Source organism: Myxocyprinus asiaticus, chromosome 36 (genome assembly GCF_019703515.2).
Source record: "Myxocyprinus asiaticus isolate MX2 ecotype Aquarium Trade chromosome 36, UBuf_Myxa_2, whole genome shotgun sequence".
Taxonomy (NCBI): Eukaryota; Metazoa; Chordata; class Actinopteri; order Cypriniformes; family Catostomidae; genus Myxocyprinus; species Myxocyprinus asiaticus.
In genome coordinates this window covers 1,040,700-1,068,467 of record NC_059379.1, presented here as the reverse complement: position 1 = coordinate 1,068,467, position 27,768 = coordinate 1,040,700, and the positions used below count along the sequence as shown (strand labels likewise).

General features: G+C 40.0%; 1 protein-coding gene across 1 annotated transcript in view; it reads left to right on the top strand.

Moving 5' to 3' along the window:
* LOC127426695 (ryanodine receptor 2) overlaps positions 1–27,768 on the top strand; it is a 204,847-nt gene that overhangs the window by 134,867 nt on the left and 42,212 nt on the right. Inside the window, exons 53-77 of the mRNA XM_051673656.1 lie at positions 1,798–1,961; positions 2,109–2,187; positions 3,076–3,165; positions 3,275–3,412; positions 4,996–5,073; positions 5,170–5,245; positions 5,949–6,072; positions 8,142–8,257; positions 8,370–8,434; positions 9,404–9,525; positions 9,723–9,772; positions 13,685–13,745; positions 14,576–14,814; positions 14,898–14,979; positions 15,120–15,250; positions 17,427–17,747; positions 19,414–19,654; positions 19,751–19,838; positions 21,776–21,868; positions 22,149–22,319; positions 22,408–22,467; positions 24,969–25,199; positions 26,342–26,476; positions 26,697–26,809; positions 26,916–27,012. Of these exons, the coding sequence (XP_051529616.1) occupies positions 1,798–1,961; positions 2,109–2,187; positions 3,076–3,165; positions 3,275–3,412; positions 4,996–5,073; positions 5,170–5,245; positions 5,949–6,072; positions 8,142–8,257; positions 8,370–8,434; positions 9,404–9,525; positions 9,723–9,772; positions 13,685–13,745; positions 14,576–14,814; positions 14,898–14,979; positions 15,120–15,250; positions 17,427–17,747; positions 19,414–19,654; positions 19,751–19,838; positions 21,776–21,868; positions 22,149–22,319; positions 22,408–22,467; positions 24,969–25,199; positions 26,342–26,476; positions 26,697–26,809; positions 26,916–27,012 (3,165 nt within the window). The remainder of the gene's footprint in view (positions 1–1,797; positions 1,962–2,108; positions 2,188–3,075; positions 3,166–3,274; positions 3,413–4,995; positions 5,074–5,169; positions 5,246–5,948; positions 6,073–8,141; positions 8,258–8,369; positions 8,435–9,403; positions 9,526–9,722; positions 9,773–13,684; positions 13,746–14,575; positions 14,815–14,897; positions 14,980–15,119; positions 15,251–17,426; positions 17,748–19,413; positions 19,655–19,750; positions 19,839–21,775; positions 21,869–22,148; positions 22,320–22,407; positions 22,468–24,968; positions 25,200–26,341; positions 26,477–26,696; positions 26,810–26,915; positions 27,013–27,768) is intronic.

Here is a 27,768-nt window from a genome sequence, read left to right as displayed (position 1 = left end):
CAAATTGGCCCGGTTGCTAGGGAGGGTAGAGTCACATGGGGTAACCTCCTCGTGGTCGCTATAATGTGGTTCTTGCTCTCGGTTGGGCGTGTGGCGAGTTGTGTGTGGATGCTACGGAGAATAGCATGAAGCCTCCACATGTGCTACATCTCCGTGGTAACGCACTCAACAAGTCACGTGATAAGATGCGTGGATTGACGGTCTCAGAAGCGGAGGCAGCTGAGATTCGTCCTCCATCACCCGGATTGAGGCGAGTCACTACACCACCACGAGGACTTAGAGCGCATTGGGAATTGGGGCATTCCAAATTGGGGAGAAAAAAAAAAGCCAATTTTTTTATTTCCAACAGCGTCATTTCCAGCACAAAATTCTATTAAACACAATACAGAATTTGAGTGGCTATATTTTCGTGAGTGCGCAAAGCACAGCACTACATGCTACGACCGTGCACAAAGTCTTATTCAATTTTCGTGAGAGCGCTAATTCTAAGCGCAAATTATGTGCCAGTGCAAAGCGGGCACAAGTGTTTGCGCTATCTGTGTGTGTTTGTGCGCAAACTGTGGGTGTATTGTATGTTAATGAAACGCAATGTGCTATTTTCCTGAGAAATAGTGTCATTGCGTTAAGATGTTTCAGAGGCACGTCTATTTTCAGCACAAAGTCTAAACTCAGTTCCTGCATTTGCAGTTTGTAGATTCCACCAGCAGGTGGTGATAAAGTCCAAACTCTGAAAATATGGTGAAACATCAAATTATGTCCCTGACAGTCACCGTTGTAGCTGTTTTATGAAACAAAAATGTATGAAATTTGTATTAAACTATCTATAGGTCATGTTTATTTTTCAGTTATTATTATTATGTTTATATTTACAGCTGTATTTATGATGTAAGTTATATTAATATTTTTCCACCTGTTATCATGGTGATTTTTAAGTCACTGCAGAAGGAAGAAGTCAGATAGGATAATATGTTTGGATTTGGTATGATTTTATTGACCATTTTGTTATTTTAATTATGTTTTCGTTTCGTTTGATGTGTAATTTGAATACAGAAATATTTTAATGTTTCAACGAATGAATTTAAGTGAAGTGCATTCCAATACAATCACTGTTAATACTAACCATGATTTGTGTGTCAGTAGATGAAAATGATTAATAATGCTTACATTCTCGATAATTGAATGGAGCCTGCTTCCAAATCTTGACGAGAATCATGTTTTCCACGAGTATAAAAGGAGCGTGTCACTGTCATGGAAAAAAAATATTTTTCAATTCTTCTATTTCATTGCATACAGTTCATTTACACTACCAACTTCTTATGAATGTGCTGTCTTTGTTTATATCGCTGGTGCTTGGCAGGGAATGGACTGTATAATAGGATACAGATGCTGCAATAACCGGAGAAGAACCTCAGAATTCAAATGCACTTGATCCAGCCCATTAGCGCTTTGCATGTGTAATTTCGCCAAACCCACTTGAGCCTAGACTTAGTGCATGCTCGCACGAAAATACCAAAACTTCATGGCCACGCCCACTGACTTTGCATGTATGACTTATGGCATAGTGCTGCAATTAGCACTCTTAAAATAGGCCCCGAGATGTGCTGGAAATGACACTGTGGTGGGAAATCTCCTGTGATGCATGTACACACACTGTTGGACATTGTTAGCAGACACATCAAAAATAAAAAATGTGAAAAATGTTTCAACGAGACTTTACTGTCTAGAAGTCCACAGTGCTTAAAGTGAAGAAACTCCCAAATATGTTTATGTTATGTTTAATGTATATATTCTTTGCAGAAATATGATGTGGAGTTGTTTAAGTTGGCATTGCCGTGTCTGAGCGCGGTGGGCGGAGCTTTACCTCCTGATTACATGGAGTCAAACTATGTGGCGATGATGGAGAAACAGTCATCGATGGACGCCGAAGGAAACTTCAACCCTCAACCAGCCGACGCCAGCAGGTGAGTCACCACTAAATCTCTCTCACAGCCAAAACCTTAAAGAAGATATTTGATATTTAGATTTTTTGATGCATTGTTGATACGGATGTTTTTCAGATGTGTATTAATGTTTCTGCTCTAATGCAGGTTGTTTTTGTGTTTTTGCAGCGTTGTTGTTCCTGAGAAACTCGATCATTTCATCAATAAATATGCAGAATATTCTCATGAGAAATGGTCAATGGAGAAGGTCTGCATGTCACAACCAAACAGAGCTGATTTAGTTTTTATTATTATTGAATTATATCCTTGTTTATTTATAAGTAGAGTATTTATTTTACTGTCCTTTTGCAGTTTCGCTGATAGTGTATGTTAGGGCTGGGTATCAATACAGATTCAGTTCAATTCCGATTCACAAGCTTTCGATTCTGATTTTGATGATACGGGATATTTCAGTAAAAATGTCCATTTTGCATTTTATATTAAATAAATTCTCATCTAATGCTGTTAATTATACAGGGGCCTTCTAACTTGGTACATTATGAAAATATTAATTAAAAAAATTAACAACAGGGCCCAAACTATGCAGTTTAATTGCTACTTATTTAACAGATATAATTATCAATGCAACCAAAGATGAAGTAAACTTTAAAGGGACAGTTCACCCAAAAAAGAAAGTTCTCTCATTATATACTCACCCTCATGTCATCCCAGATGTGTTTGACTTTCTTTCTTCTGCAGAACACAAATGAAGATTTTTAGGAGAATATTTCAGCTCTGTAGGTCAAAACAATGCAAGTGTATAGTGACCACAACTTTGAAGCTCCAAAAAGCATATAAATGCAGCATAAAAGTAATCCATAAGACTCCAGTGGTATAATCCATGTCTTCAGAAGTGATATGATAGGTGTGGGTGAGAAACAGATACATTTTAAAGTCCTTTTTTACTATAAATCTCCCCTTTCACTTTCACATTCTTCTTCTTTTGTTTTTGGCGATTTTGATTCTTCGTGCATATCGCCACCTACCGGTTGGGCTGGTCAAAGGTGGAGATTAATCAGAAAATCTGTAATTTTACCCAGCTCTATTGTTTGTTTAATTCTGTTAATGTAGTTGTTGTTGCTGTCTGTGTGTGTAGTTTGCTGTTGGTTGGGTTCATGGAGATCAGAAGTGTGAATCATCTAAAGTTCATCCTCTGCTGAAGCCCTACAAATGTCTCTCTGAGAAGGTACAGAAACCTTGCGTGATCAGAATTCATCATAAATCAGCTTTCTCACTGAGTGATGATGGAGTGTAAATGCACCACAGCATTTTCCCAGCATGCCTCTGTGTTTCAGGATAAGGAGGCTTACCGCTGGCCAATCAGAGAGAGTCTGAAGACGATGCTGTCGTGGGGATGGAGCATCGAGAGAACGAGAGAGAGCGACGCATCCACATTACACAACCGCACACGCAGAATATCTCTGTCCAGTCAGGTCAGAACCACAATATTTACACCATTTACACTGGTACACTGTGTACTGCTTCAAAACACTTAATAGAGCGTAACAGTCTGGTTCGGGAAGTAACGGTCCCATTCCATTTTTTTAATAGATAAATTTATTTTTAATGGTAACTAATAAACCTTTAAAAGCAGACCTACCATATATGATTCTGTTGAAGACATCAGTCTGCTTTATTTAAACTTCACTTTTAATAAGGCATGTTTAATTGCAGAATTCCTGCTAAAAACTACACTACCCATAATCCTAATGAAAGATCCACCAATAAGAGAACTGCTGTAAACAAAGTGCGCCAGAAGAGCTCTGCAGCGACCTCCCACTCGCAATACGCACTGTGAATGATGCAATGGAGTCGCTCTCTAACTACGTATATATTTGTACATAACTGAATATTTTATACAGAAATGAAAGTAATTGTTTGGTTCATAAAAAATTGATGGTAAAAATACTCTCTGAACCAAGATGGTTGAATAATTGGGCGGGCACTGTTGCGCTCTATTGATGCTCTGTGGACTTCCTGTCTAAATTCCTCAAAATTAAAGGAATATTCCGGGTTCAATACAAGTTCAGCTCAATCGACAGCATTTGTGGCATAATGTTGATCACCACAAAAATTAATTTCGACTCGTCCCTCCTTTTCTTTATAAAAGCACAAATGTGTGTTCCAGTGAGACACTTACAATGGAAGTCAATGGGGTCAATTTTTGGAGGGTAATAAGGCAGAAATGTGATGTTTATAATTTTATAAAAGCACTTACATTAATTCTTCTGTTAAAACTTGAGCTGTAAAGTTGTTTAAATCGTAATTTTTGTGGTAGACAACTGTTCCGCCTTATGTCGTCATGGCAACGAAGTTGTAAAATTAGTTATAACTTTCCACAGATGTGGTTAGTGAGTGATTTAATCACAGTAAAATCATGTTAACACACATATTGTTTATGTCTTGTGTCTATACTTTTGAAACAGTGAGTATTTTAATGTTTACAGATTGACCCCATTGACTTCCATTGCAAGTGTCTCACTGGAACACACATTTGTGCTTTTATTAAAGAAAAGGAGGGACGAGTCGAAATTAATTTTTGTGGTAATCAACATTATGCTACACAAATGCTGTCGATTGAGCTTCACTTGTATTGAACCCGGAATATCCCTTTAAGGGGATCGTTTACACAAAAAATATACATTCAAAAGAGCATTGTAAACATTTCAGAAACATCACTTCTGGTTAGCATAGGACAGTAATGCTGCGTCCGAATACCCATACTTCCCTACTATATAGTATGCCAAAAACAGTATGCCAGAATTGTTCATTGTGCTTAAATGGTGCTTGTTTAGCAAAACCTGAGCGGATAGTTTTCGCGGTTGTTGTTCTTACGTCATATATTCGGGTCATGAGACAATACCCACGTACCTGGATCAAGTATGTCCAAAATCTAGTCAAACTACTCACATGCATACCTAAAAGAACGTACTGTGACAGTAAGCCGTTTCGGACGCAGGATAACTCTTGTTCAGATTTGGTGTATGTGACCTTTGACCTACTGTGTCACCTGCAGCGGTCTATAGAAGGGGCTTACGGGTTCAGCCCGCAGCCTGTTGACATGAGCAACGTCACGCTATCCAGAGACCTGCATGTGAGTGACACAAGTTTACTGTTTCTAGTTCAACTCTTCAAAAAGCGTAAAGAAAACTCTTCGAAAACCTGCAGTTGTTCTGTTGTTGCGTTTCAGTCGATGGCGGAGCTGCTGGCGGAGAACTATCACAACATCTGGGCTCAGAAGAAAAAACTGGAGCTGGAATCTAAAGGTAGAGCAGATGTCGAGCAAGTGTTTCCAAAGCTAAAATCAATCTTACAAACATCCTAGCATCAGCAAAACCTTCAAACTAATATCTCTTTATTTGAATTTTTGTTACAGTATAATACTGGATTATCAGAATCAAGTGCAGACACATTAGTGCTCTTCCAGACCCTAGTGAGCTGCCTTGCTGTCTACTGTCTACATAGGCAGCTGCCTTCTAAGTCTGTAACCTCACAAGTGACTGATTTGAAGTGCTCTACATTGGCAGCACCTCATGACGTTGCTGCTCACATTTTGGAAAAGTCTTTGCATCGAATGCAAACTTATGATGCCTTTAAATGCTGTCTAAGTAGGCAGCTCACTTGGGTTTGGACAGAGCTATTGATTTATGCTAGTGTTTATGGTTTAATGAGTCTTATTTGAGCCAGAACTTCACATGATAAAGGTTTTGCATGTACAATCTAGTGTACTTTATAATTCACTGGCGTTTAGTTGTAATTAACTACATGCTCCTTCAGGGTTGCAGTTGATTTCCACTAACAGAAATCGCTTCTTTCAGATTTACTTAAGCTTTCAGGTGACATTGGACTAAACAAGTACTGTGCTAAAATGAACATATGAATCAGAGGGCTGCCATAAGACGGCACTGTAGGGTTGTATTTTGCTGTATGTGTCTTGCTTTGTGATATGTGTGTGTTTCGTTTTGTCAGGTGGGGGGAGTCACCCGTTACTGGTTCCTTACGACACTTTAACCGCCAAAGAGAAATCCAAAGATCGGGAAAAAGCACAAGACATCCTTAAATTCTTTCAGATCAACGGATACACCGTGTCAAGGTGAGAATCTCATTTACAAAGTGTATGTTTTTATTAAACAATATGTGTAATTCATGAAACATTTCCATGCATTAATTTCTCATAAAGAAGGACTGATTAAGTATTTAAAATGAAAATATGTTTTCATCATATTCCTTTTTTTTATAAAGATCCAAACATGCACACACAAACATGTAGGTTTAAGTTTGTTATATTCCTTTTGGACAATATAAGGCCGAAAATTGTGCCATTTTGGCCGATTAGCAAAAACATGTATATAATTGTGTAAAACAACTAATTTTGTCTTCATAAAATTTGCTGTAAAATTGTTTGTATATTTACATCGGCCATCCGGCTCACTGGACATCAGCATCAGAATTAGCCTTTAGAAAGCTGTTATCTGTTGACCACTGGTTTAAAGGTGCACTCGGTCATTTTTTACTCATTAAAAAATGTTTACTACTCCAAAAATTATTTGCAGTTTTGAAGCATATGTATAAAGTCATGACCGCTCACATGAGATGAAGAATCGGTCATATCAGTAACCTTAGAGGGTCCCCTCACGGGGGCGGCCATGTTGGAATCACATGACCAGCCAAATACTAGTTACTGCTTAATCTCAGTAAACTTATCACAGTCTGGGATATGTCAATGATTAGCAACAACATTTATTTTGATGCATTATTATTTTTTGTGCAGTGTCAGATAAAAAAAAAAACAATTAAATCACACTCAGGACCTTAGAAGACAAAAATGTCTACGTCAAAAACTGCCATAAAAATATTATATATTAATATTATTTTCCACTTTCACTGATTTTTTTTAACCAACATCAGTCCTGATCATAACTACCAAATATTCATTCATTTTCAGGATTTTAACCCTTTAAATGCCAGTTTGTTTACAGAATGCCACTGCTGTTTTTACACACACACACACACACACACACACACACACACACACACACACACACACACACACTTTCTCAATACACACATACAAAACACACACACAATTTTAGCTGTATCATTTATTCAGTTGGCCTGCAGTGCTCTATAATACAGCAAACAGAAAATAGGGGAAAAGCTTGTATTTGCTCCATAGGCTAAACATGAGAAAAATGGCGCCATCTGGTGGAAAATATTACAAATGTAAATGTTGAAGCCAGGGCTCCGTAATGAAACCATAATATCATAGAATTCATGATTTTATGCTTTAATGGCACTGGGATCATATATTGCAGTTTTAATGTGTTTCAATGGGGACATTTTTGTCCTGAAGGTCCTGAGTGTAACTATTTTGTGCACACAGTGTATTATAGATGTATTATAGGACCTGAGGTTGAAATATCAAAATTCCCTCCAAAAATACACACCTTTGCCAAAATGTATGCTGTTGGCATTAACACAGCCAAAATGATCGAAAAAACTCAAATGAAGTAGACAAAAATGTCTCGAAGGTCCCACAAGGGTAAAATTATGCTTCATCCAGGCCACTAGGTTTCACTGTAAGATGACGTACAACAGCAATGTCAGATTTTTTTGAAGATCATGTTTCATGGGCCTTGGTAGCTCAATGAGTATTGACGCTGACTACCACCCCTGGAGTCGGAAGTTCGAATCCAGGGTGTGCTGAGTGACTCCAGCCAGGTCTCCTGAACAACCAAATTGGCCTGGTTGTTAAGGAGGGAAGAGTCACATGGGGTAACCTCCTCGTGGTCGCTATAATGTGGTTCGTTCTCGGTGGGGCGTGTGGTGAGTTGAGTGTGGATGCCGCGGAGAAATGCGTGAAGTCTCCACACATGCTATGTCTCCGCGGTAACGCACTCAACAAGCCACGTGATAAGATGCGCGGATTGCTGGTCTCAGATGTGGAGGCAACTGAGATTCGTCCTCCGTCATCCGGATTGAGGCGAGTCACTACACCACCATGAGGACTTAGAGCGCATTGGGAATTGGGAAGAAAAGGGGAGGAAAAAAAAAAGAACATCATGTTTCCCCCAAACATGAAGATTTTCAAAAAGACTGCAGATTCCTGCTGGGTCCGCTGGTGTGTTTATTAGATGTGTTGTGTGTTTGTGAACTCTTCAGGGCTGTGAAAGAACAGGATCTGGACACTCCGTCTATAGAGAAGCGCTTTGCGTACACGTTTCTGCAGCAGCTGATCACGTATGTGGATGAAGCCCATGAACACATGCTGGAATTCGGTGAGACACTCATCTAAACACTCATCTTTATCTTTAAATATTAAATTATGTTTATTGCAGTGTAAATCCTGAACATGACCTCACAGCTGAACTATTTGTCTTTTTTTATTAGATGTTGGAATACGATCTAAAGGGGACAAAATCCCCCACGAGCAGCAGGTCAAGTTCTTTGGAAAGGTCTGATTGTCCTGACATGTTTGCATTTACACACAGCATATCAGTCAGTTATTACATACGAATAAGTGTGTTTCTTCAACTTCAGGCGTTTTCAGCAACGTGGACATCTAGAAAGTAAAGTGTCATTAAGACCTTTGATCACACTCTCACTAGTAGATTTAATTTGTCTACTAACAAAGAATTCTGTGCTGGAAATGACACTGATGGAAATGACATTTTTAACACTTTTCAAATAAAATGACAGATTCTTTTGTCTTGTTGAGGCTCATTTCACAGCTAACATTTGATGTATCCTAAATACACATGATTAAATCATATTTTCACAGTTTTTGCATAATTTGTCAATAATTTGATTGGAAGTGACGACCAGTTAAAATGTGATATTTCATTTGTTTCATATTTTATTTTAAGCAATGCTCTTCATTTACACTTTGTTCACTTGGTTAACAAGTACACTAAAAAAAATAAATAAACAATTAAACTATTGTCAGTTTTACTCAATCCTCCCATGTTCATATTACTCAGAAACAATTATGTAACCAAGGGAACTTAAATTTATTGAGTTGATTCAACTAAAAAAGTTTCTGTCAGATTTACTTAATCTGTTTGAGTTGGGACAACATGAATGTTTTTGGTTAACTGAAACTTGGCAGAGAATTTCTAGTTCCCAGCATGCTTTATTAAATTGAGTTGTTTTTACATGTCAAATTTTGTTGGGTTTACTTGATTCAGTTATGTTCCCTCTACTTGAAGTATTTAAATTGAAATTACTTGGTAATTTCATTTAAGGAAAATCATTTCAAACATGTGGAAGTTCTTGACTGAATTAAAAATGAGTTGAAATCTGTTCATTAAATAAAAATCAACCCCTGGGACGTGAAAGTGCCCGAAGTTGAAGAAACACCCATTTATGTTGATGGAATCATCTGCATTGAGTTCATTCAGTGATCATCATGCTGTTATCTTCAGGTTGTGTTGCCGTTGGTGGATCAGTATTTTAAAAACCACCGGCTCTACTTCCTGTCTACTGCAGTTCGGCCGATCAGCAGCGGCGGTCACGCCTCCAATAAAGAGAAGGAGATGGTGACCAGGTGACGTGTTTCTCTGAACCCATAAACTCATTTCAGCACTTCATAGAAGTCTCATAGAAGTGACATTCTATTTTCTTCGGTTTCCTAAATGCCGCTGTACTGTACGATTTGTTCTCCTTTTACACTTTTGTTTATTTTCAGTCTCTTTCCTCTTTAAATTCCCCTCCAAATTTATCATGTTTCCATCTGACTCTCAGTCTTTTCTGCAAACTGGGAGTTCTGGTCAGACACAGGATATCTCTGTTTGGTAAGGCAGTGTGTGTGTTTGAAGTGTGTTTATAGATGTTTTTGCATGTTGTGTGTGTTCTGAGACTCATGCTGATGGTTCTAGTCAAATCGATTCAGCGTCTTGAAAGCAGCACTTCAATAAAGTTCCCAGAGCCGATTATCAAAGCTCAGCTTATGTTTTCTGTTTTATGTCCAACTTTAAATGATTAAAGTCAGTGTTTTAAAATCGCCATCCATAACAGAGCTGGTGCAGCTCAAGAAGGAGATCTTAACAGGTGTCTCCATGGATGATTTCTAACGAGTGCCACCTGGTGATAAGAAATGCCCTTTTGGGGAGGCCTGGGTAGCTCAGCGAGTACTGACGCTGACTACCACCCCTGGAGTCACGAGTTTGAATCCAGGGCGTGCTGAGTGACTCCAGCCAGGTCTCCTAAGCAACCAAATTGGCCCGGTTGTCACATGGGGTAACCTCCTCGTGGTCATGATTAGTGGTTCTCACTCTCAATGGGGCGTGTGGTAAGTTGTGTGTGGATCGTGGAGAGTAGCATGAGCCTCCACATGCTGTGAGTCTCCGCGGTGTCATGCACAACGAGTCACATGATAAGATGCGCGGATTGACGGTCTCAGAAGCGGAGGCAACTGAGACTTGTCCTCCACCACCCGGATTGAGGTGAGTAACCGCACCACCACGAGGACCTACTAAGTAGTGGGAATTGGGCATTCCATATTGGAAAAAAAAAAGAAAATCCCTTTTGGTTTGAAAGTGTTAGAAAATATTACTTGTGTAGTAATTAATGAAGTCTGCTTTCAAAGACAATAATTTGATTTATCATTTAAAAAAAGTATCACAGCACCTTTTTATCAGATAAAAGTCTACTAAAACATTGGGAACAAAGACAGAGAGTGCATTTACATGCATGTTATTATGCTTAACAAGCCGACAGGGTGTATGTTCATGTAAATGCATTAAACACTGTTCCTTTATCGGTGTAAGGTCGTAAACGGCGTTAAAATACAGCAGTCGGCACGGGTAAAGTTTTGCCCATTTCTCCGATTTCGTGTTGCATGTAAACAGTTTTATTGGCGTTCCTAATATGTGCACAAGCGCGTGTTTCTTCACGGTTTGACATCAAAAGCAGAGAACATCTCGATTATTTCAAATCCCATGTACTGCAAATGCAGTTTTCTAGCTTTGTTGTATTTTTTAAATAAGATGTTTTTTGGGAGTTATCAGCTTTTTGGTGTGCATGTAAACAGGCTCAGTGACCAAGTTTACATGCACTTAAGAAAACGGTATATTCCAGGTTTTTTGCAGTAAGCGGTGCTCTGAAACTAGAACACTGTTTTCCTCACGGCATTTAAAGCGGTTTAACACACCCAGGTTTCTCCTGGAGAATGCGGCTTATGTAGTCATGTAAATGCATAAGCAGTGGCCTGATGGGCGTTTGAAGAGTGCACATGTGCTTGATATTTATCATCATAGCATGGAGCCATACGTCATATCAACAAGTCAACACAGCGGAAAGAATACAGCACTTCTGGGAGTACAGTGGGAAACACATATACACTATAAAATATACCCATTTATATACAGCAGTTTAAAATATCGTCATGGCATATATGCGCTCAAGGAGCAATAAGAATCAGAATCAGAATGAGCTTTATTGCCAATCAATTAACAATTATTGCTCCTGTGAATCCCGGATTTTGATGTAAGAGGGTAACCCCACTATCGAAGCACAATTCCGATGCAAAAACAGCAACAACTTTGGAATATTTATAAAAAATAAAATGAAGAAGCGCATGATAAAATACCGAAGACTTCCACAGATCCCTTGTTTGTTAGAAAGCTGCTTACCGACAAAGCTGCATGTATACGAGAGTACAGAGAAAGCTGTGAACACAGTGCATGTAAACCCATACGCCGATTTCGAGTCTGAAGCAGCTTTCTCGCAATAAACGGATTTCTGGTGTCCATGTAAACGAGCTCAGTGTGTAAACTCAGGCAACACAAATCTGATAACGGTGGTGTATTTAACTCAGATATGTGTAGTTGTTTGTAGTTTGAACCGCAAAAACAACACACATGAAATCATATGTAGTTTGAAGTGTCAGATTTCAAGTCATTTGTCATTTTTTGGCACAGAACACGCGTGCAGTGTGAAGGAAAGTCATATTTTGGCAGCTCTCCGCAGCATAATGATGCATGTCAGTGTGAATTATCCTGGGAGCATTTGTGAAATATGATATACATTGCTTACAAAGTCAGACATCATAGATCCACTTGACATCATCCAAAAAAACAGAACACTTGAAAACACTTAAGTTAAAGCTGCTCTGCGTAATTACGTTGGATATGAAAATACTATCTCGCACATCTCAGTTTACTGTGTAGAGACAGCTAGAAGTGATCCATTGGTAGGTTCTTCAAATTCTGACTTTACTGATGCAGTGAGTTTGGGAGAGAGCATGCTCTTATTTAACTGGCAGTGAGAAAATTACTCTTTTCAGCTCACAGCACTCTTTATTAAAGGAATATTCCGGGTTCAGTACAAGTTAAGCTCAATCGACAGCATTTGTGGCATAATGTTGATTACCACAATATGTGTGTTAACATGATTTTACTGTGATAAAATCACTTACTAACCGCATCTGTGTGTAGTTATAGGCAATTTTACAACTTCGTTGCCATGAGAACAACACCCTGTAATTCCAGCATTAGATATAACTTTCCACAGATGTGATTCTTGTTAACACACATATTGTTTATGTCTTGTGTCTGTACTTTTGAAACAGTGAGTATTTTAATGTTTACAGATTGACTCCATTGACTTCCATTGTAAGTGTCTCACTGGAACACACATTTGTGCTTTTATAAAGAAAAGGAGGGACGAGTTGACTTAAATTTTTGTGTATTATGCAATAAATGCTGTCGATTAAGCTTAATTTGTATTGAACCCGGAATATTCCTTTAAGGAACCGGAAATAAGTTGCAAGAATAATGTTATTGAAGAGTTTTAGTTCTTCAGTGTAGAACATAAGAAAACAAATAAATGTATGATAATTATATTGGCCTTTTAATTACTAATGGAAAAACATAAATTAAACGTAAGCACGCTTAGTCTCACATGTCAGGCGATTGTGCTATTATGTCATTTTTTTAAAATTTAGATTTCCAATGGGGGTCTGGGTATCTTAGCGAGTATTGACGCTGACTGTCACCCCTGGAGTCATGAGTTCGAATCCAGAGCATGCTGAGTGACTCCAGCCAGGTCTCCTAAGCAACCAAATTGGCCCAGTTGCTAGGGAGGGTAGAATTACATGGGGTAACCTCCTCGTGGTCGTGATTAGTGGTTCTCGCTCTCAATGGGGCGTGTGGTGAGTTGTGCGTGGATCGTGGAGAGTAGCATGAGCCTCCACATGCTGTGAGTCTCTGCGGTGTCATGCACAACGAGATTGCACGGATTGACGGTCTCAGAAGCGGAGGCAACTGAGACTTGTCCTCCGCCACTCGGATTGAGGCGAGTAACCGCGCCACCATGAGGACCTACTAAGTAGTGGGAATTGGGCATTCCCACTACGTTTATAAAATTAGCAGGGAAATGAAAACAAAATATGATGGATAATATAGACCATGAGGGAAATTTTACAACTTTATTTGTAGCGCAGCATCTGATCTGGATATATAGAAATGCCAGTGATTAATTTAAAATAAAATGAGTATTTGTTATATAAAAAGAAGTACAAATGTAAAGGTTCAGTAAAATGTAACAAGATCAAAAAAAAAAAAAAAAAAGAAGTGCAAAGACGTAAAATTAATTGTACTTTGAAAGGTTGACATTACTTAAAAGTAATGTCAGCTGGTAAAAAAAGTCACTTGTCATCTAGTTAATCAATTAGTGGTGTAATTATGTTTTTCTGTTTCTCCCAGGGAATGATGCCACCTCCATAGTGAACTGTCTTCACATACTGGGTCAGACGCTGGATGCCAGGTTAATCTCACACACTTCACTTTAACCTACTGACTGAGAATAAAACAAGCCCTTAAAGTCCAAAACCACTGGTTCATTAAGCAATACTCAAGGTTCTGTTATATTGTGAAAGTAGTTGCAGGTAAACGGCATTGTTAGTCACAACATGCAGCAGAGTGACTATATTCAGTTATTCACAATACAGTACAAGAAGTGCATGTTCTCCTACTAAATAATACACATATTTTTATTTTTTTGGGGGGGATTTTTCCCCTTTTTCTCCCAATTTGGAATGCCCAATTCCCAATGCACTCTAAGTCCTCGTGGTCACATAGTGATTCGCCTCAGTCCGGGTGGCGGAGGATGAATCTCAGTTGCCTCCGCGTCTGAGACAGTCAACCCGCGCATCTTATCACGTGGCTTGTTGAGCGCGTTGCCATGGAGACATAGCGCGTGTGGAGGCTTCACGCCATCCACCGCGGCAACCACGCACAATTCACCACGCACCCCACCGAGAACAAACCACATTATAGCGACCACGAGGAGGTTACCCCATGTGACTCTACCCTCCCTAGCAACCAGGCCAATTTGGTTGCTTAGGAGACCTGGCTGGAGTCACTCAGCACACCCTGGATTCGAACTAGCGAACTAGCGAACTCCAGGGGTGGTAGCCAGCGTATTTTACCACTGAGCTACCCAGGCCCACTAAATAACTAGTAGATCTAGTCTCTTGACATGGCAATGCAGTTAATATTTCTTCACTATGGATGCTGTATAGCAGTTTTAAGTTATGTATTTTAACACCACTAGAACACTGAACTGACCTAGACCGGATCTTTCTTTGCATCCAGGACCGTGATGAAAACAGGTCAGGACTCCGTCAAAGCGGCCCTGTGGGTATTTTTTGGTAATGCAGCAGAAGATCTGGAGAAGACGATGGAGAACCTGCGACAGGGTCAGTTCACGCACACGCGCACGCAACCGAAAGGCGTCACACAGATCATAAACTACACGACCGTCGCGCTGCTGCCCGTTCTCTCCTCGCTGTTTGAACACATCGGACAAAACCTGTTTGGAGAAGACCTGATTTGTGAGTGAATATTGCGTTGTGTTAAAAGCAGTTCGTCTTAGGTATTTTAATTCAGTTTTTATATATTTATATTGTCTTCGCAGTGGATGACGTCCAGGTGTTCTGCTATCGGATTTTAAACAGTTTGTACTCACTTGGAACCAGTAAAAGTATTTATGTTGAGAGGTAAGTCACAGTTATTACAGTGATTCTGCATCATGACATGTTTTAAATGTAACGTGACATGTTGTCTGTGTCTGTGAGATCATGTGTGTTATGAAGCATGTATGAGCTGTTATAGTGTATCGTATTGATGTTGTGTGCAGGCAAAGACCCGCTCTGGGTGAGTGTCTGGCTGCGTTTGCGGGTGCATTTCCTGTGGCCTTCCTGGAGCCCAGTCTGAATAAACACAACACTTACTCCATATACAACTGCAAAAGCTCCAGAGAGAGAGCAGGTACATCATTCACACCTGTACAGGTGCATCTCACGAAAAACCTAATGCCCTGGTCATATTTCTCCCCAGAAAAACTCAATTTAATTGAGTACGAGAAATACTGAGGTGTATGAATTAATAAATGCTTTATTTTTTTTAATGCTTTTAATTATTTGCTTTTAATTTCAGGGGGAAATGTGTTTAATTGTCATGAAAATAATGTCACAATTAAAAAAGGAAAAGAAAGAAGTAAACGTCCTAAAATAGGCTTGGTTTTCTTTGTTGTTCTTGTGATTTTGGGATGAAATATCACCCCAACAAGTTCTTGACAGGTTTTGTAAGATTCATGTTTTTAGGGTTATGCCATTTGACCTCGACAAAATGTGTCTTTTCATGAAAATGTCAAGAACTAATATTGTTCTTAAAACTTCACACAGTCATGAGGGTCTAAAGGGGTACTTCTCGGTTATGTGTGTTTTTTTTGTGTGACATCAGAATGGCTACCTTAATGTTGGTTACACAAACTGACTTTGATTTGGTGGACAAAAGTTGTTTGTTTCACTGCTTATTTTGTAAAGAAATATTAATAAAGTATTAATCAAATCTATTACAACTCACAGTATATATATTGCATTCATAAAGTATTCAGACCCCTTCACAACTTTGCAAATGTATTAAAAAGAAGAAACTGAAATATCACATTGACAGTATTCAGACCCTTTTCTATGACACTTGAAATTTAGCTCAGGTGCATCCCATTTCTCTGGATCATCTTTGAGATGTTTCTACACTTTGATTGGAGTCCATCTGTGGCCAGTTCAATTGATTGGACCTGATTTGGAAAGGCACGCACCTGTCTATATAAGGTCTTACAGCTGAAAAATGCATATCAGAGCAAAACCAAGTCATGAGGTCAAAGGAACTGCCTGCAGAGCTCAGAGACAGGATTGTGTAGAGGCACAGATCTGGGGAAGGCTTCAAAAACATTTTAGCTGCATTGAAGGTTCCCAAGAGCACAGTGGCCCCCATAATTCTTAAATGGAAGAAGTTGGGAACAACCAGGACTCTTCGTAGAGCTGGCCGCCTGGCCAAACTGAGCAATCGAGGGAGAAGGGCCTTGGTAAGAGAGGTGACCAAGAACACGATGGTCACTCTGGTTGAGCTCCAGAGATCATGTGTGGAGATGGGAGAAACTTGCAGAAGGACAGTCATCACTGCAACACTCCACCGATCTGGACTTTATGGCAGAGTGGTCAGACGGAAGCCTCTCCTCAGTGCAAGACACATAAAAAAGCACCTAAAGGACTCTCAGACTGTGAGAAACAAGATTCTCTGGTCTGATGAAATGAAGATTAAACTGTTTGGCCCCAGTTCAAAGCATCATGTCTGGAGGAAACCAGGCACCGCTCATCACCTGTGCAATACCATCCCAACGGTGAAGCATGGTGGTGGCAGCATCATGCTGTGGGGGTGTTTTTCAGCGGCAGGTACTGGGGGACTGGTCAGGGTTGAAGGAAAGCTGAACGCAGCAAAATATAGAGATATCCTTAATGAAAACTTGCTCCAGAGCGCTCAGGACCTCAGACTGGGTCGAAGCTTCACCTTCCAACAGGACAATGACCCTAAACACACAGCCAAGACAACACAAGTGTGGCTTAGGGACAACTCTGTGAATGTCCTTGAGTGGCCCAGCCAGAGCCCAGACTTGAACCCAATCGAACATCTCTGGAGAGACCTGAAAATGACTGTCCACCGACGGTCCCCATCCAACCTGACAGAGCTTGAGAGGATCTGCAGAGAATGGCAGAAAATCCCCAAATCCAGGTGTGCAAAGCTTGTCGCATCATACCCAAAAAGACTTGAGGCTGTAATCGCTGCCAAAGGTGCTTCAACTAAGTACTGAGTTAAGGGTCTGAATACTGTCAATGTGATGTTTCAGTTTTTTCTTTTTTAATACATTTGCAAAGTTATCATAAATCTGGTTTTTGCTTTGTCATTATGGGGTATGGAGTGTAGATTGATGTTGATTGATGTAGATTTAGCATAAGGCTGCAACATAACAAAATGTGAATTTTGTGAATAATTTATTAGATCCGGACTATAAAATGAGCATCACATCAATGACCCATTTCTACAAAATATGACTGAATGTATTTTGGTGCCATGTGCAATATTAATAAAGTTCTCTCTCTGGTAGCGTTAGGTCTGCCTGCTCAGGTGGAGGAGTTGTGTGCGCTGGTGCCATCTCTGGAGAGGGCTCTCGAGGAGATCATGGAGCTGGCGGAGTCTGGCATGCGTTACACACAGATGCCCCATGTGATGGAGGTCCTGCTGCCGATGCTCTGCAGTTACATGTCGCACTGGTGGGAACACGGACCTGAGAGTGACCCGGAGCGATCAGAGAGCTGCTGCACCTCACTGACCTCTGACCACATGAACACACTGCTGGGGAACATCCTCAAAATCATCTACAACAACCTGGGCATCGATGAAGGAGCCTGGATGAAGAGACTCGCAGGTAGAACAATAAACATTTATTAAATTCTGCATGTAATCAAAATGCAATCAATATTTATGGTCCATTTTCCTGTACATTTTAAATGTGTTTAAAATGGTGTTAATTAGGGGGCCTGGGTATCTCAGCGAGTATTGACGCTGACTACCACCCCTGGAGTCGTGAGTTTGAATCCAGTGCTGAGTGACTCCAGCTAGGTCTCCTAAGCAACCAAATTGGCTGGGGTTCAAATTGGGTCTTAAGCAGCAGTCAGTGACCCATGGCACACATGAAGGGGTAATGACTGGCACGGGAGTGACAGCGAGAGAGAGTAACTAGTGTTTATTATATGAATTCCCTGGCACCTCCATGCCAATCGTGATATAATCCTTCCTATTAGTCACACAGCATGTTTTCTACGGTTGTGAACTGAATGGGAATATAAAGTGTGACGAGACTGCGCTAGTCAGCGGATGATTTGCACATCACGAGCCAGTGATATTGGGGCACAGCAGCGCTTGTAAACGCATCCGTTTGCGTTGGTCGTACTGCGTGGTTGAGCTGATCACATCCTTCAATTTCTTATTTTTACCTGTTTTTTTGTTTTGCTTTCAGAACAACACTTGAAATTTCCAACCCAGCATACACTCCTACTTTAACAACATGACAGTGACTCTCAAACGAACACTACATTATTATAAGGGAAAAGAACAAAACACACAGTGCGGTTCAAAAGTATAGACACAAGACATAAACAATATGTGTGTAAACATGATTTTAATGTGATAAAATCACTTACTAACCACATCTGTATAAAGTTATAGACAATTTTACAACTTGGTTGCCATGACGATGTAACACTATATAAAACAACCTTAAAAATAACGATTTTAACAACTTCACAGCTCCAATAATGCATGAGTTTTAATAGAAGAATTAATGTAAGTGCTTTTATAAAATTATAAACTTCACACTTCTGCCTTTAAACCTTCCAAAAATTGACCCCATTGACTTCCATTGTAAGCAGAGGCGCAAAAACCATATATGCAAGGTATGCAACGCAAAGGGGCGCCATGTAAAGGGGGGGCTCTGTCGGCTCACTAAAGGGGGCATTTAGCATCTGCAACAGGGGGTCTTTTTACCCCAAATACTATCCCGGACAGTTATTGTTATATATATATATAATCACCTTAAACAAAATTGAAAATGGCAAATAAGTATTTTGTCTCAAAATAAATGTGATAATTTCCAGGGTATTTATTAGCTATGTACATTTTTGGTGGTGTCTTTTCTGGTCAGATGAAACAGAAAATTTAACCCAAGTGTTTGATTCAAGTTTAATTTTTTTAAGAAAAATGATCTTTCACATTTGTCCGTTTTACTGAATTTTCTCATGTTCAAGCTACTCAATAAATTCATGTAACAAAGGAAACTTAAAATAACTGAGTTGATTCTACTAAAAAAGTGCCTTGTCGCTTTACTTAATCTATTTGCGTTGGGATAACTTTCATTTTTTGTTTGGTTTACTGAAACTGGCCAGAGGGTTTCTAGTTCCCTTCATGTTTTGCATGGGACTCGACAGGGAGGGTAAATGTTAAAATTAGAACAATCTCATTTGAAAGTCTTTAGGCCAGGTGTGTGTACAGCAAACTTGGCCTCAACTGTATCACAGATGTCATTTGCGTTTCAGTGTTTTCTCAGCCCATCATCGGTAAAGCAAAGTCTCAGCTCCTGAAGACTCACTTCCTGCCTCTGATGGAGAAGCTGAAGAAAAAAGCAGCGACGGTTCTTCAGGATGAGGAGCACATGAAGGCCGAGGGCAGAGGAGAGATGGCAGAGTCAGAACTTCTCATCCTGGATGAGTTCACCATCCTCGTGAGAGATCTGTACGCGTTCTACCCTCTGCTCATTCGATTCGTCGATTACAACAGGTACGAGGGACGCGAAAGCTCAGGTGAGCTGTGATTGGCTGTTATTGTCACACTTCAGTGAATGCTGAGCGTGAGTTTGGTCTGTTTGTGTTTCAGAGCCAAATGGCTGAAAGAACCGAATCAAGAGGCTGAGGAATTATTCCGTATGGTGGCGGAAGTCTTTATATTCTGGGCCAAATCACACGTGAGACACACATCAAATATGAGTTTTGTAAGGGATAACAGACAGCTGGTTATTAGAGCAAAATATGATGATGTGATCATGCGTTTCAGATATATTTTACAGGGTTTATTTTGCAGTAATGACGTACGTGTTTGTCTACTTTCCTAATAGTTCAGACAAAAATGAGGCTATATATGATCAAGCCATGATCTAATGTGAACAAGACAGCCATGTACGGGACAAACCGGACACTGTCTCCACTGCCGCAGCACATAATGGCAGTGTGTGAAAGAATATGCGAATACAAATTAAAAAATGTTCTTTGCATTTATTTTTAATGTAGTAAGTAACTTGTTCGATCTAAATCTGCACTTTGCATTTTGAACATGTCAATTATTATCATTTACTGTTTGCATGTGGACCAATAGTTTAAGCAGTAAAGTTGCATATTGCATCACTGAAGGTAGTTTTAACATTTCTCTGGCTTTAGAGTGTGTGTTAAACGTGTGAGGATGTGTATTCATCAACCTGTTACATACACGACTAAAACATACAGGCCTATTGATTTAAGATAAAACTGTTTTTTTAATAGTTCAAAAACAACCTACAGATATTTTTCACTGTAAATCATAGATATCCTTTTTATAATAACATTATTAGATTATTAGATAAAACCGCAACGCTGCTCATATCCACCCCCCAGAAGCGCGATGTCATGTTCATTTCATCTATGCAAAATATTTGACCACAGAATGCCACGATTGACCAATAACATTCAAGTATTCCAGTGAGACTTGTAATACGCACACACAAACACTTGTTGAATACTTTAAATATGATGTATTGTGTTTATGGAAGTATTTTAATGACAAATGTCTTTATGTAAAAATAAACACATTGCGTTAACAGTGCTTGCATTTTTTTGGGAGTGCGTTGTCATGTGTGAATATTTCAATTGAAAACATTTCACACAAAATCTTTTTTATTTTCTCCCCAATTTGGAATGCCCAATTCCCAATGCGCTCTAAGTCCTCGTGGTGGCGTAGTGACTATCAGTTGCCTCCGCGTCTGAGACCGTCAATCCGTGCATCTTATCACGTGGCTTATTGAGTACATTACCACGGAGACGTAGTGCGTGTGGAGGCTTCACGCTATTCTCCGCCGCATCCACGCACAACTCACCACACGCCCCACTGAGAGCGAGAACCACATTATAGCGACCACGAGGAGGTTACCCCATGTGACTCTACCCTCCCTAGCAACCGGGCCAATTTGGTTGCTTAGGAGACCTGGCTGGAGTCACTCAGCACGCCCTGGGATTCGAACTCGTGACTCCAGGTGTGATAGTCAGCGTCTTTATTCACTGAGATACTCAGGCCCCCCACAAAATTTCATGATTAAAAATGTCAAGTTCAGTACCCCCCACATCATCTTTATTATTCAACAGGTAATATTCAGTCCAATATATTTGGCTTCAGATTTCAGTGGTTTTGTACATCCTTGCATTAAAGGAAAAGCAGTAGAGTGCCAAAGCACAATCTTCACAAGCTGCTACTTGGCTTCACCACTAGGTGGTGCAATCGGGTGTCGATGAAGATCAAGAGCAACTGCTTTTCCTGCAATGCCAGGATGTACAAGGGTGAATTTGAACCACTGAAATCTGCGAATTTGTAAAGCAAAATGGACCAAATATTACTTGTTGAATTTTAAAAACGAAAACAAAAAAACGGAATATTTGGAAAGGGAGTATTTATGATTTAATTTTTAATGATGCGTGACATGTTTTCAATTGAAACATTCACACCTTAAATATACAACCATTTGAAATTGCATTCCCAAAAAATGCAAGCACTGTTAAGACAATGCGTTTATTTTGCAATTAGTGTTTCAAAGACATTTGTCATTATAATACTTCCATATGTGTTATTAATAGGCTTGTGTGTTTGTTTTTTCCGCAGAACTTTAAGAGAGAGGAGCAGAACTTTGTAGTTCAGAATGAAATCAACAACATGTCCTTCCTCATCACTGACACCAAATCCAAAATGTCTAAGGTAGTTTTGAATGGCGACAAGGCAACAAGAAATGCCCTGCAAAACATCTGAATTGTTTACCTTGTGTACAGAAACCTCAGACAGTATTCCACACGTTCACAAGGATGCATTGCAATAAAAGCTACTTGAGATGAAAGTGGATGCATATTGTAAAAGTTGCCCTCACAAAAAGCACTTTAGCATACCATGGTATTTTGAAAAATTCGATGGTCCTGAATGGTTACTGTTTACCTCAACATATTGTTCATTACCTGAGCTGTAAAAGCGTGTCTCTCCACAGGGTGCAGTATCAGACCAGGAGAGGAAAAAGATGAAGAAACGTGGCGATCGATACTCACTGCAGACGTCATTGATCGTCGCCGCTCTCAAGAGGTTACTTCCTGTCGGGCTGAATATCTGTGCACCGGGAGATCAGGAGCTGATCGCACTCGCCAAGAGCCGCTTTACACAGGTACAACAGAATTTAAGAACAATCATACCTTTAGTTCCGTGAGTGAAAAGACATTTGTCATGAAACTGAGGTTGTTTCACATCAACAGAAAGACACTGAAGACGAGGTACGAGAGACCGTCAGGAACAACCTGCACCTGCAGGGGAAGGTCAGCTGATGTTCTGTTATTCTGTCTGTCACACGTTCATCTGTTCACTTTCATTTTAATGTTTTGCATTTCTGACCGCTGGAGAGAAATATAGCAGAACCAGTGATCAGAAATCATTTATGGGTCAATGGCATAACGCTCATTTTTATTTTGTGTGTCTCAAAGTGTGAAAGACCGCCCCAGTTCTCAAAAGTTGTTCACATTCACTCTTGCCGCAGTGACAGTACACACAAGAATCAATGAAGTTTGTGCACGATTTCCTTCTATGGTGCCATGTGCGCCCATGTAAACAAAGACATCCTCGCATGCGCACCAGATTCATATGGGTGAAGAGGAAGATTTTCAGTCAATTAAGACTGTAATTTCAGTCTGTTCCTCATATAATGGTATTATATGGCTTCAGAAGGCTTGAAATATAGCATGTAGGTGATATAGGTGACTTGAGGGTGACTGCAAAGCAGTATCACTTTTTATTTATTCTACTTTTGGATATTTTTGGAAGCATATTGTAAAAATGCTTTATTTTTGTAACAAAGTATACAGAAAATAAAAAACGTAGGCCTAGTAACAAAAAAGGTGTGAATGTGTGTGTGTTTGTGTGTGTGTGAGTGAATGTGAGTGTGTGAGTGTGTGAGTGTGTGTGTGTGTGTGTGTGTGTGTGAGTGAATGTGAGTGTGTGAGTGTGTGAATGTGAGTGTGTGTGTGTGTGTGTCTGTGTGTGTGTGAGTGTGTGTTTGTGTCTGTGTGTCTGTCTGTGAGTGTGTCTGTGTGTGTGTGTGTCTGTGAGTGTGTGTGTGTGTGTGTGTCTGTGTGTGTGTGTGTGTGTGTGTGTATGTGTGTGTGTCTGTGAGTGTGTCTGTGAGTGTGAGTGTGTGTGTGTGTGTGTCTGTGTGTCTGTGTGTGTGTGTGTGTCTGTGTCTGTGAGTGTGTGTGTGTGTGTGTGTGTGTGTGTGTGTGTGTGTGTGTGTGTGTGTGTCTGTGAGTGTGTCTGTGAGTGTGTGTGTCTGTGAGTATCTGTGAGTGTGTGTGTGTGTGTGTGTGTGTGTGTGAGTGTGTGTGTGTCTGTGAGTGTGTGTGTGAGTGTGTGTGTCTGTGAGTGTGTGTGTGTGAGTGTGTGTGTCTGTGAGTGTGTCTGTGAGTGTGTGTGTGTGTGTGTGTCTGTGAGTGTGTGTGTCTGTGAGTGTGCGTGTGAGTGTGTGTGTCTGTGAGTGTGTCTGTGAGTGTGTGTGTGTGTCTGTGAGTGTGTGTGTTTGTGTGTGTCTGTGAGTGTGTCTGTGAGTGTGTGTGTCTGTGAGTGTGTCTGTGAGTGTGTGTGTGTGTGTGTGTGTCTGTGAGTGTGCGTGTGAGTGTGTGTGTCTGTGAGTGTGTCTGTGAGTGTGTCTGTGAGTGTGTCTGTGAGTGTGTGTGTGTGTCTGTGAGTGTGTGTGTCTGTGAGTGTGTCTGTGAGTGTGTGTGTGTGTGTCTGTGAGTGTGTCTGTGAGTGTGTGTGTGTGTGTGTGTGTGTCTGTGAGTGTGTCTGTGAGTGTGTGTGTGTGTGTGTGTGTGTGTGTGTGTGTCTGTGAGTGTGTCTGTGAGTGTGTGTGTGTGTGTGTGTGTGTGTGTGTGTGTGTGTGTCTGTGAGTGTGTGTGTGTGTCTGTGAGTGTGTGTGTCTGTGAGTGTGTCTGTGAGTGTGTGTGTGTGTGTGTGTGTGTGTGTGTGTCTCTGTGTGTGTGTGTGTGTGTGTGTGTGTGTGTGTCTATGAGTATTCAGCAAAACTCAGAAAATCAAAAAAATCAGTTTTTTAAGCAAAAAAAAAAAAGTACATTATTTATTTATTTATTTATTTTAAACAAATAACTAAAAACTTTAAACATTTCTCTCTTTTTCCCCAGCATTTTTTAATTTTTATTGTGGCGTTGGCAAAAGTTTTTCTAGTTTCAAAGCGGGCGTGACCAAAAAATATTGAGAACCACTGTATTAAAGGGGTAGTTCACCCAAAATGGAAAATTCTGTCGTTTGCTCGAATTTTTTGGCATTTGAAGCATGTACTTGTCGATTTTCCTTTGTATTTACAAAGAATGTGCATTGGAGCTTTGAAGCTAAAAAAAAAAGCAAAAGGATCACAAAAGTTGCATATACAACTTGCGTGTTATATTCCAAGTCTTCTGAAGTTAAAAACATGATGGCATGATTTACAATAAAGCTGTTCACTGCAGACTTGAAGACATTTAAGACATTACAATATGATTTTTTGTAAATCTGCTTTGAAACTGTGAATGAAAAGCACTATGCATAAAAAAATGACTTTTCTTGATGGTTCGATTAATTTGTCAAAAATGAACAAAACCAACAGGAAAAAGATTTAATTCCTAAGAATTTGCATTTAAACTTGAATAAAGGTTTCTTTTTTCATCTTCTCAGATAGCATAACTTGTCATTGACCCTTAAAATGTTGCATGTGTGTGTTAATTCCATCTTCATTTCATCACTGCATGTTTCCGTCTGCATGTGTCACTGTCAGTACCGCGCTTTACACTTCAAAAAGCTGGCGAAGAAACTCATTATTATATTGAAGTGGGTGAAGAGTCGTCAGCATAAACCCGCCATGGCAGAAATCCTTCCTCGCAAATGGCTGCTGTTGCGCAATCGCTCCGCAACCCTGGACGTGACCCAGAGACCCCCGCGCATGCCCCCGTCCCAGCTGAAGAAGGCATCTTCTGTGGATTTTTCGTGTAAACAATTGAAAGGCACTGCGAAGCAGGCAGAGACGCCACTGGTGTGTAAACACAGAGACGGGCACATCAGCATGCACAACATGTTTGAGTGCAATAAACTGGTGGGTAGCAAAAATACTGAAACTGTACTTGCGCTCGATTTTAGTGTAAAGAGGCTTTCATTTACAGTAACTCATGCCACATGAACATTACAACATTTTCCGAGTGAAAGCTACTTTTAAATGTGGAGTGAATCTGAATTTTTGTTCTATGTGTGTACGTACATGATTCAAATTTTAGGCCACAATTGGGCATCTATATCTCCAGAACACAAAGTCCAATCTGCATGAACATTGGTACACATTTACAACATGACATTGTGAGGATGCACACCAAATCGTATCAGATTCCACCCATGGAGGGCACTATAACTGAAAAAAACATTTTCGGTTCCAGTGTGGATGAGAGACGGAAACATAGCAAAATTACTTTCTAAAGGAAAATGTATTAATGTGGACACGGCTCCAAACTCATGATGTTTGCCACAGTGATAAGCATGGCAACATATTGATGTCTCATGGATGTAAAAAAGAAACATAAAGCTGTTTGGTCTTTGCAATTTCTGACGAAAGAAATATATTGACGATAGTGTTGAATACTGTTGTTCGAAGCATTTATCGTTAAAAATAGTATTCAACATACCAAGGGTGTAGATTTGGCTTGAACATGGGTGGGTTGCAGTGTGAAGCATTTACATGTTTCCATTGATCATGGTATAAATAATGGGGGGGTTACCTTCCCAAACCCCCCCCCGCCCCGTGCATTGTGTGCTAGTGCAAGTGTTCACCTGACAAAATGTCTTGTTGTGCATCGCTTGTCAAGACTGGTTAGTACAAAATTTAGATTACCAGTTTGTAAAAGGTGTAAGCGCCCTTGTTCAAGGGTGCAAAAGTGATCATAAGACCCAGATTTGAACCTGCAACATTTGAATGAGCTGCACACATCCTGCTGTAAACAGGTTTAATCAGATATTCAAATCTATAATTTGTATTGATCTATGACTTTTATTGATTATGCTGCATGTGTTGACATGCCATATCTTCCTCTTCATCAGTGTTTTCTGTTGATCAGTGTTGTAAGCAGAATGTGTGTGTGTGTGTGTGTGTGTATGTGGGCTCAGTTGGAGGATCCTGCTATCCGCTGGCAGATGGCGCTCTATAAAGACATGCCCAACCGCACCGAAGACACCTCTGACCCTGAGAAGACTGTCGAAAGGGTGCTGAACATTGCTCATGTGCTCTTCCACCTGGATCAGGTAAAAATGGTGCTGTTAAACTTTTTATTTACTTTTATCTACACAATATTTCATTAGGTCTTCATATGCCACTTTAATCTCAGGATTGACTAAATAATTCCGTATTTATTACTTTATAATGGGTCATTTTCAACACTTGTTCAAACTCTCTTATGTTAAAAGATCAAGAAACATCTGGTTTGGTGTGTTTGTAGATGTTGATAAGTGTGTGTTCAATCAGGTTGAACATCCTCAGAGGAGTAAGAAAGCCGTGTGGCACAAGCTTCTTTCCAAACAGAGGAAGAGAGCTGTGGTTGCCTGCTTCAGGATGGCACCTCTTTACAACCTGCCCAGGTCATCAACTGCTTCCGTTGCAAACTCACATTACTGCTGCCTTGAATCTCTGATGTAATGACGAATCCTCGAAGATCTGAGATGTTCTGAATGTGTCATTTTTCAGGCATCGTGCTGTAAACCTGTTCCTGCAGGGTTACGAGAAGTCCTGGATCGAGACAGAGGAACATTATTTTGAAGACAAGCTGATAGAGGATTTGGCTGTACGTATTCTTCATCTCAGAGGGTCTTGTATAACAATTAGACAACACACATTCTCTTGTCTGTTCAGTAGCTGTGTTTTTATAATGACAGAATGTCATTTGATATTCAGACCACAGGAAGCTGAGTAGATTTGTCTGGTAGTATTTTCAGAGTCCTGAGATAACGCTGCCTCGGCATCCCATGGCATTTTACACACTATTGTTTTTCAGCCAAATGACATCCGCCTGTCTGCATATTTAATGGTTTTGAGTGGTTATGAGTAGTTTAACTCAGGAACCATATAGGCTAAAATCAGTAGTTGGACTCCTGTAGAGTTCCTTCTGAACTTCCTTGAGTTCTCCCGAATCTGATGGCCACGTTGTTTTCCATTTCCATGAATAAAATTGCTCCGTCATATTGAATTTTCAACTCGTCCTAGGCCGTTGTCTGATTCAACTGAAATTTGGCATGCACAATTTAGTCACACCTGACAAGAAGGTCAAAAAATTGTCATTCATCAGTTTGTCTGGCAGATAAGCCAATGCATTTTGGGGCAAAATTGGGCATGTATATCTCCAGAACACAAAGTCCAATCTGCATGAAACTTGGTACACGTTCACAACATGACATTCTGAGGATGTGCACCAAATTTTTTCACGTTCCGCCCATAGGGGGCAATATAACTGAAAAAAATGCTCTTATCTCTGTAATCGTTTGACTAGAAAGGTTGAAATTCATGCCTTTAGACAAATGTATTCTGTTCTGCCAAATTTAGA